General features: G+C 44.1%; 1 protein-coding gene across 1 annotated transcript in view; it reads right to left on the bottom strand.

Annotated features, from left to right (window-relative positions):
• Positions 1 to 3,022: 3,022 nt before the first annotated feature.
• The window catches only part of txnrd2.2 (thioredoxin reductase 2, tandem duplicate 2), a gene marked incomplete at its 5' end in the record, with an annotated part of 28,891 nt that continues 21,818 nt past the window's right edge, over positions 3,023 to 10,095 (bottom strand). The window contains 5 exons of the mRNA XM_080468251.1: positions 3,023 to 5,289; positions 6,138 to 6,235; positions 6,441 to 6,512; positions 7,869 to 7,961; positions 8,534 to 8,629. Coding sequence (XP_080324377.1) covers positions 5,166 to 5,289; positions 6,138 to 6,235; positions 6,441 to 6,512; positions 7,869 to 7,961; positions 8,534 to 8,629 — 483 coding nt within the window. The 3' untranslated portion in view covers positions 3,023 to 5,165. The remainder of the gene's footprint in view (positions 5,290 to 6,137; positions 6,236 to 6,440; positions 6,513 to 7,868; positions 7,962 to 8,533; positions 8,630 to 10,095) is intronic.

Genomic DNA, 10,095 nt, shown 5'->3' with positions numbered 1-10,095 from the left:
ATCTCCTACGTGATGAGCGCAGGCCGGGCAGATCACACCCAAACACAGACTTTACTCATGAGCGCTCCCACGCCTCCACATCCACGCCAACTCTGGACACGCACAAGACACAGCAGTGTCTCTCATCAGACGGGAGACAAACAAATAAACAGTCGGGCATAACTCCGAGTCCCTGAAGCAAAGCTAACGCACACACTGAGCATCCAGAATGAGTGGTGTGTCTGTGTGAGACAGCGTCTCGTCCCTCCACAGAGCTTTTATTAGCGAGACAGGAAAGACAGAATCAATCAGACAGGTATCGACAGCAGCCAGAGGGCGAGCTCAGCGTAAAGTCCGCCTGCACCGCAGAACAAACCCGTAACTGCAGCTCACCCTGCATGTGTGTGTGTGTGTGTGTGTGTGTGTGTGTGTGTGTTCTGCCCACATGCATGCTTCCAAACACGGATATCAGCAAGACTTGCAATCTGCAGTAGTCGCACACGAGCCGAGCCCAGGCCCAGGCAGTTCCTTCAAGTCTGCAGCCAGATGTGTTGGCTGCAGCCTGGGAAGTCCTCATGCCACTAGAAGGTATGAGGTTGATTTATGTGACGTGACTCAGACTGATAACACCAGAGCCTCGGAGCAGACACATTCAGAAGGAAACTGTCGACTCAGTGTTGACACTGATGGTTTCTCTGCTTCACCAGTGTTAGGGGAAAAGCTTGAGGGAAGTGAACTGAAGTAATTTGTTATGCACAAGCTTGTTCGGTTGATTATCTCCGAAGGCTGTGCCATTTCTGTCTCGGTACTAACACGTTGTAAACAATCAAATCAATATGTGCATCAGACTTTGAATAAAAGCTGACTTAAGAGGTTGCATAATCACAAAAACTACTCAGTAATTCATCTGCATGTCAACTGTTTGATGAGGGGAAAAAGATGGAGCTGATCATCGTTGACTGAGTACAGATTGCCAGACAAGTCTTGTTCAGATCCAGTGACGAGAGCACGAGTTGTCACAGTTTTCCAACGTGCAGCTGGCTGGCTCCAAATTAACACAGTCTGGCATGCAGTCACATGGACACAAATATTTCCTCTTTGTTTTACCAAACATCAGATTCATAAACCCTTCTGCATCTTCCTGTGTGGCAAAAGACCCAACGAAATGTTTTCAGACTTGAGGTTGTTGAATGTAATTGTTGTCTTAATGATATCAGAGGATCTGCACCACAAGGTATGACACCGAACACACCCCTTTTTTTTTCTTCTTCTTCTTCTTCTTACTGCTGGCCAAAGATGCAACCTGTGGTGTGTCAGGCTGTTCCTGATAGGCCAAGTCTAACCACACCGCTACAGCTCGCTCCTTTTCAAACACTCACATCCCTTCTGATAAAGGCCACTGCAGCAGCCATGTGTATTGAATTCAGAGCGTTCCTAGGGGTATCCTGTTCTTATCAGGGGGTCAGATAAGCTCATTTCACAGGCCCTCACCTCTTTGGGGGTGACCAAATGGACCTCCGCTCCGACATGAGCCGACTAAATGTTCCACCGGTTGTCTTTTAGTTGAGAATTGGGGGAAAAGAGAAAATAAAGGCACCGACTGAAACATTTGTAGCAAAATCAAACACGGATCCTTAAGATGTTTGAGACGGCGAAGATAACCTTGACATTCCTCATGGGGAGGATTGAAAGCAGCCAACTCAAAACGGTGAAGATTAAAATGGCTTCCTTGGATGATCTTCACAGAAAGGAGTCATTCTAAACAGTGTAACTCCTCAGCCTCATCTGTACTTCCCTGATCCGACTGGTATTGTGATTCTATCATTGCGGTCACAGCTTGGCTTCAGAGGACGATTGTCTTGAACTCCGGAGGCTGCAGACTCTAACTTCAGCCATCGAGTTTGACTGCCGTGCACCGTCACTGCTCACCACCGCGTCTCATCAAGACGACCTGCTTCCCAGCCACTGCCATGCATCCGGGCCCTGCAGGCACCTCGGGCTGACAGCTCTGGAGTCAGATACTGGCAATACAACAGAGCAGTCATAATTGGCCCCTATTCATTTCTCAGAGATAATCCTCACCCAGGTTGAGCCTTTTCTGTTCCAAGCGTCTTTTTTTTTTTTTGCAAATGTTTACACAAGGCATGTATCGTTTTCTCCTCCTCCTGCTGAAGTCTGGGGCTGCGGCTGTGGGGCTGTACACCCACCAAGTGTGTTATAACATGCGTACCGGGGCTCTGCACTTGTGGGAGCTGCCGGAGCTCAAAACCTGAATTGACAAAGGCTTGGTGAATGTCTGACTCACAGACAACTGTCAGCGCTCAATGGGCCGGATTAAGCCGAAGCGTAGAACCGAGCGCACCCTGACATGTTGACATGTTCTACTAAGTGCATTTCAAGGTGGATTTAGCTTGTTTGCTCCATTGTGGAGCAGCAGAAGAGACACAATTGCTAAATGGGGGCCGGCTACTCTCAAGGCGGCGGGTGAACTTTACTCCCAGTGTCTGGGCAAAGGGACTGACACCGACTTCATTCTCAGGGTGAGCGAGGCCGCTGTGGATCCTGAGGAGGTTCAGGGGTTTCAGAGAGCTCTGTCCTTAACCAAACAAACACGGTGGAATTTCTGCCATTGTTGGTGCTGAGGGTTGAGTGACAGGGCTGCATAGCGCAGCTGCCTGTCAGCGGAGACAACTCAGGGTCAGAGTGTGACCATCCCTTGTGACACTGCGTATCAACTCATTTTCAAATCAACCTGTGTGAATCCATAAAGGGAGATTTTTTTACATTAACATAGCGAGTAGCTCCTCAGATTTGTGTGACTGAAATTCAGATGAAATAATTATTGTTATTACTGTTTTTTTCCCCTCCTATGTACCAATTACCTTCTCATACTTAACTGCTGAAAGTTAAGTATGAATTTATAGCTGCACTTGATGTGAATAAATTTACCCAGGAGAGGCAATAAAGTATATTTTATATTTAAACATAAAAAAAACCAACAACCTTCCAGCCGTTCAAGTACAACACACAACAATCAATCAGTGGCCATCATTACTTTAATGGTGACGCTGAGCATGTGTTATTACTTTACGTATAAATAATTGACAACAGAAGCTTTAATGGAAAATTACACTTCTCTATTTACATGTACTAAAGTTTGCAGCCAGGTGACATCAGGCCTGCACTCCCCAGTTTTGGGTTTTAGCGCAGGTCATCATTAGCTGGCTGACCTGAAAGGTGAACCCTGATCCTCCCCATGAGGCACAGCTGAGGCGAAAAAAATGGTCAAATCTGAAACCGGGAGATCAATACTGAATGGATCTTTTGGATCGAGTCAATTATTACAACCTCAGTTTGAGCGTCATGCTGGGGCAAAACCAAAACAGAGGAGATGTGATGAAGCAGGAGGGAAGTGGAGGGTAAAAAGCAAACAGACATTACAGTTACACTGATGGCCTCGATAGCTTCCCTCACGCCGCCCCCGGCCCACCCTGGGCTCTCTGAAGTGGCTCGTTAAGCGCAGAAACATGGACTCCGTTACCCCGGGCACCGCTCGGTGTTGCTAGCGGGTCGGTTGGTTCTGTCAGTCCGCCGGCCGGTCCGACCCACCCCAGAGAGCCCCCACTGTGCGGCGCAGCAGCATGTGAGCCCTCTGTGCTCCGGGTGATGGAGTCAAGCTGTTCCTGCTGAGCGGAGGTCAGGGTCCTTCAGTCAGCACCTCAGCCCTGAACGGAGCACACAGGAATCCCCCCCACCCCGCCCACCCTTTCCCTCCCTAACCTGGGCTGGAACTCGGCTTTCTCCCCTGCAGCCCGGGTCCAAATAAACCTGGTAGCTCTTTCTCCTTTTCCTCTCTCCATCTCCTGGCACGCTGTCACTCCCCTCACCAGAATCATTAATCAGAACGGGCAGATTAGCCTTCAAATAAAAATAAACTACACCCAGCAGCCTCCTCTTAGGGCCAACCATTTCTGTGGCAAACCTACTTATTGACAGCCCTCCTGCTCCCTCCTCATCTACCTAATAAAGCCAAGATGTCGGGTGCAGGCAGCAGGTTGAACAGTCGAGCGTTTCTGGCTGATGTGGGGGTCCATTACTGCTTTATTGATATAAACAACTTGCCTTATCTTCAAGGGTGATGACTCTTGAGGGCTAACCTGCCATCCATGGAAGTACACAGAAGATAACCCTTATCAGTTTGGCACCAACAAAGCCAGCCCGACTTCCAGCTTCATCCAATAGCACATATCTTTTATAAGGATTAAAGGGATTAAAAGTGCAACCTGAATATATTCAGATTTATGTTTCATACAGTGACTACTTTATCCTGTCTGCCACTCTGGGCTCAGAAAACATTGGCGAACTAGAAGACAACAGTGCCACCTTTGGGTGAGGCTGAGTAGTACAGGTGGGAGAGCGACCCCAGTGTAGTGATATCAATAGATTGAGTTGTCTGTACCTGGGATGTGGCACCCATACTGCCTCTGACAGCCTATATTAGCAAGCCCGCTGTATTCTTTCCACGCATGTGGATGAAGAAGGAGGAAAAGGAAAGGGTCTGCTGGACTCTGCAGAGCCCTAAACAAACTGGGGCTCCTGGGCCCGGGTCTCTGCTGGCTGAGTGACAGACGCCCCGCTGACTATTTGTGTGTGTCCATGGGAAATAAAGCGGTGTCGCTGCAGCGACGGCCCCGGGGCCATCCATCAGTGTCATGCTGGGGGTGGTGGGGGGGGTGTATGGTATGTGTCACCTCCAAGACTAATGGACAGGAAGTACAGCCAGAGAAACAACAATATTTGCAGAAAATATATTCAGAAGAACGTTCGGGCCCGTTTCTGGTGTGGTTTCAACAAAATCCTGAACGTGGGCCCTAATCCTGATGGATGAGTGTGTTTATTTAAAAGACGCTCGCTCTGCACCGCAGCTCTCACTAACCTGATCCATAGCTCCGTGCTTTCAAAAACATGCATCGGTACATGTCAGTGTTACCATCAAGTGACGACCTGCATCACACACAGGAAGTGTGACAGAAATATCCATGTAAAGACATTAAAACCTCGGAGATTCTCAGGCCACAGCGAAGGAGAGGTGTACGGAGAAAGAGCATGTTAAGTTATATTTGTTTCTGCTAATACCCAGAGACCCTGTGTGCTCGAGATGTGCTCAGAGGCCGAGGTGCTTAACCTCAGCAGCCCGTGACTGTGGCGTCCAAGCCGGAGCGTTTGGTGATGCTGACCTTGACCACCTCCTCGGCACATGTGGGATGGATTCCCACCGTCTCCAGGAGGTGAGAGTATGTCGCTCCGCACCTGAGACAAACAGGAAAACACAGGTCCTTTGTGTTCATTTCAGTCCTGCTGGGTTTCTTTAAAGTATCTTTCACTTTCTTAAAAAAATCAAATCAACTCATTATTATTAGAAGGGGGGCTGAAACAGAAACGGAATTGATGAGAACCAACAGGAAAATCATGACTTTACATCTTATTGTATATGGGGAAGCCATATTTTTATAATTGTAAAGTTACACATTACTTTTTACTAGGACTAGATCAAATACTTTATTTGGATATAAACAAATGAATAGAGAAATCCTTGTAGAAAATCATGCATGTCCAATCCCAATACAAGCTGAAAGAATAAATTATCTTTTTTAAACAGGGGCCCTGGAAAGTTGTTTTATGTTAAAACAAACCAACAGAATTAAATAAATGTGTGTGTGTGTGTGTGTGTGTGTGTGTGTGTGTGTGTGTGTGTGTGTGTGTGTGTGTGTGTGTGTGTGTGTGTGTGTGTGTGTGTGTGTGTGTGTGTGAATAATAACTAATGTACTGACGCCAACTCAAACTGCATTAACGTCTTATTTCAATGTTGTATCTGAAAACCTTTAATAGAAGTATGTTTAAGGAAAATATGTGAATGAATATTGCAAAGATAGAAAACTTCTTTGAAGTCCAAGTGTGTTCACGTCAACTTGTTATGATTTAGAGATTTCTTCGATTTATTCACATTTGGTGAATCAATAAAAGTCATTTAAAATTCATCATTGTACCTTCAGACAGATGAAACTTAATTTTATTGCTGTACAGGTAAATATTTTATAGGGTTACATTCCATTTAAAATAAAGATTGAGACAGTTCAGATAATAATGGATATACTTACTGCATGCCCATAGAGAATCCCTGTGTGACCTCTCCAGCGTTTGGACCAGTGAAATGTAGACCCAGGATTTTCTGATGGCCGCCTCGCTCACATATCACCTGAGGAGGCAGAAACTGTTGTTTAGGAAGATATGACCTTCACTTTGTTCACAGGGAGAAGGATTACCTCCATTTGGTTTCTTCACTCAGTTCCTCACAAATGTGTCTTTCAGGCTACAATGAGTCAAGTTTGACGTATTTCCTTTTTATAAAAAAAAAAAACAACAACAAAAAAAAAACACAATAGGCTGTGACGTAGCCTTACCTTTATGTAACACTGGCTGGCATCACGTTCTGCAACAGTGAATTCGAGAGGCTTGTAGAAAGCATGAAAGACCTACACAGACGTAAACAGATATAAACAAATAGATATGAAATGAAGTATAATGTATTAGTGTTGTTGTGCGTTCAGCTCAGGGCCAATCAGAAGCTCACGGGGAGTTTTACATTTTCTTTGGTGGATATTTGCTTCCATCACCAGAGCTTACTAATGTCTAAACAAAAACACTGAGGGAATTTCCAGCAGGGATCTTCTCCCGTGTCGTTTTTGTACAGAGTTACGTTTACTCTGTGCGACGGGGGAATAAATATGCAAGTAAAAAAAAAAAAAGAAGATTTTTTTCAACCTCAACTGTGCAACAAAACAAAATGTGAACTGATTCACGGACCTGGTGAGCGAGCAGGACAATAGGAGGTTTGTTTTTGTTTCAGGGTTCATAGAAAAACTCAAATCTGACCTCAGCTTGATACCTTTGGTACTGCTCTTTATATTTTATATTTTACATCAGCGCCGACTCTGGCAGAGTTGTCTCCCAATCGTCTGATTGGGTTGCAGAGTCCTTACTGAGAGGTGCGTGCTGCCGTGTTAATTCTACGGGCGAACGTGCCGACACAAGTTGCGAGGGCCACGCAGCTGTCCGGGGGCCGGCGGCGCGGCTCCCCGTCAGATCTCGGCGCGCCTGTCATCGCCCCGTACACGCCTCAATCAGGCCTCCTGCTCGCCTGTCACTCACAGGCCGGGAGCCGCCGCTCGCTCGCTAAACCATTTATCGGCCGTCTCGTACAGATGTTGGCGAGCATCTGGCATCGCATGCACGTACACACAGGCGGAAGAACATAGAGACACTTGTGATTACATTGGATACGTGTGTGTCAATGTTTGCTTAGGTGTTACAGGGCATTGTGTGTGTGTGTGTGTGTGTGTGTGTGTGTGTGTGTGTGTGTGTGTGTGTGTGTGTGTGTGTGTGTGTGTGTGTGTGTGTGTGCCAAACACTGCCGGTGCCACTTTGTTTGAGAACGTGCGGCACGCAGCCCTTAATATACTGTCAGGACAGGAAATGTATCAACAATACATCAAATTCCACCTTCATAACTTCCCCTGCACCTAAAAACAGTGACTACAAACTAAAAAAAAAGTATTGCACAGCACTTGTTGCATCTTGAGGTCTTCTTTATTTCATGTGTTTCATCATAAAGCTCGCTTTGTTTTAGGGGAAAGAATCCAGGACTTTTGAGCAGAATAAAAAAAAAACAACTTTAAATTTCAAATAAGCTGCTGCAACAAAACTTTACATAATGTCTGTTTTTGTACTGTTTTTACAAGAAAACTAACATGGAGAAAACCATAAAGTCTCAGGGAACAATTTGACTTGAAATTGAGCTCTAAGAAGTGAACAAGAGGAGCAACACTCACCTCTATACTGTCTTTTCCATGCCTCTTCTCAGCCTCCTCCTCAGACAGACCGACACAGCCGTACTCCAGAGGGGTGAAGACTGCGGTGGCAACCTGTCACACGTCAGTAAATAAGTGAAATATGCAGTTTTGTATTACCTGAATAACAGGGAGGAAAATGGCAATGTATGATAAATAGATATTATACAGTCATTTGGCTTTGTAGCTGCCTTTTATTATTCTCTTATAGGACAGTAACCAAAAACGGCTCTACTAAAACGTTATTAAGACCTGTGAATGGGCGATGAAGACTGATGATATTTTGGAAAATCCTGTAATATTGGACTATGAATCATCTGAGGACAGGGAAATGGGTGGGTGGTATGTTTGAGGGAAATAATTCACTTTGGCCATAAAACACCAGAAACGGGTATCATTTTTCTCAATCGAGGCATAAAACAATAAGCACAAAAGACCAAAGGTCGTGGAGACTGTGTGCATGTGTGTGTGTGTGCATGTGTGTGCGTGTGTGTGTGTGTGTGCGTGTGTGTGTGTATGTGTGTGCATGTGTGTGTGTGTGTGTGTGTGCGTGTGTGTATGTGTGTGCATGTGTGTGTGTGTGTGTGTGTGTGTGTGTGTGTGTGTGTGTGTGTGTGTGTGTGTGTGTGTGTGTGTGTGTGTCTTACATTGTCATAGTTCATGAGCTCAGTGCTCTGTCCGACCAGCCTGCGGGCGAGCAGCTTCCCCGCTTTAACGGCCGTTGGAGTCAATTCAGGACGACCCTAAAACACACAAAATATAAATTCTGAATCATTTTTCTGTCATAAAACCAGGAAATCATCAAATTTTGTTCAACACTGGTGCTTTGGAAACATTCAAATGTGACAGATTTTTCAGATGTGAACCCAAACTCTGTAAACAAGGTTTAATATTTTGGTAAAGCTAAAATCCTCAGAAAGAAATAATAATTGGTAAAACTGTACGAACCTTGATTTAATAACTGTGACGTGTTTCTCACAAGCTGCTCAAGCCACAAAAAAACAAGACTGAAATTCACTGTTGACTAAGATTACTATTCAAGGACCGCATAATAATAAAGACTAAAATGATGTTGATAACAGATTCCGACCTGATAATCATGACATGGCGGCTCAACAAAAACTATCAAGTATAAAAAGTGCGAAACGAAAAAATACATGCGAGACAAACAACAGCCATTACATCAGAAGTTTTCACAACGATGCCTTTCCCCAGCAATATTTACATCTCTTAATCAATAAGTGGAGGTTAAAACAATAATGAATTCATTAAAATGAATGTTTTAAGAGCTAAACATATTGTTAATGTAACAGAGATGAACTCAACTGATTAAAAAATTTGTTGTCGTGCCAAAACAAGAAATTAACATTTGCAGACGAAGACTATTTAAAATTGGATGCAAACAGCAAAATATGTTAAATACTGAGAACAAATAATTCAGTTGTAACTTATGACGTGATGTAAAACAAAGCACAAGACTGAGAGGATGAGGTGTGTGATGTGGTTTACGTGTAACAGCCAATAATGGAATAATTGCCACCAATGTAATAACTGCCTGGAACATAATTGGCCTTTTTGAATGTATTAAAGCCAAAAACAAAACAATTTACAACCATAATTGGGAGAGTGCTGCATAGTGTGCATCCTCAATGAACAAATATCACTACTATCCCATCCACTATAGTTATTGTTCATAAGTAGACTGAACTAAACCTGCATATAATGCTATTATTTCCAAGAAATGTATAAATTATTACAATATTGTCTGTAATACAATATCATATTTGGAAATTATTCATTTTAAAATGCTTGTCAAATGTTGTCATAACAGTGGCTCAAAAATGAAATTACACTATTGGCAGGTTATTACATTATTGAGTTCAATACATCTAAAATGGCTAAAATCGCATTCATGCACTATGATCAAGTGTGAGAATTTAAAAAGTATATTTACAGAACTTATTTAAAAAAATAACTTGTAAACCTTCTGAGTGTGCATGAGGCATTTAAACCATTCAGCTCGCTTACAAAAAGTCTGGCCTTCATTGTTCTGGACGTCTGCCAAAGCAGACAAGTGTTTAGCCATGGATACGTACACACAGACACATACAACCGAGCTGTGCAGGAAACAGTAGGGCTGCAGGGCAATTCTGAAGGTATGACTTCAACCTGTTAAATTACCTCCACACATCCTGTTGTCCAAAAAAAA

Source organism: Lipophrys pholis (assembly GCF_963383615.2).
Source record: "Lipophrys pholis genome assembly, chromosome: 7".
Lineage (NCBI taxonomy): Eukaryota > Metazoa > Chordata > Actinopteri > Blenniiformes > Blenniidae > Lipophrys > Lipophrys pholis.
This window is presented reverse-complemented; position numbering and strand designations above follow the sequence as displayed.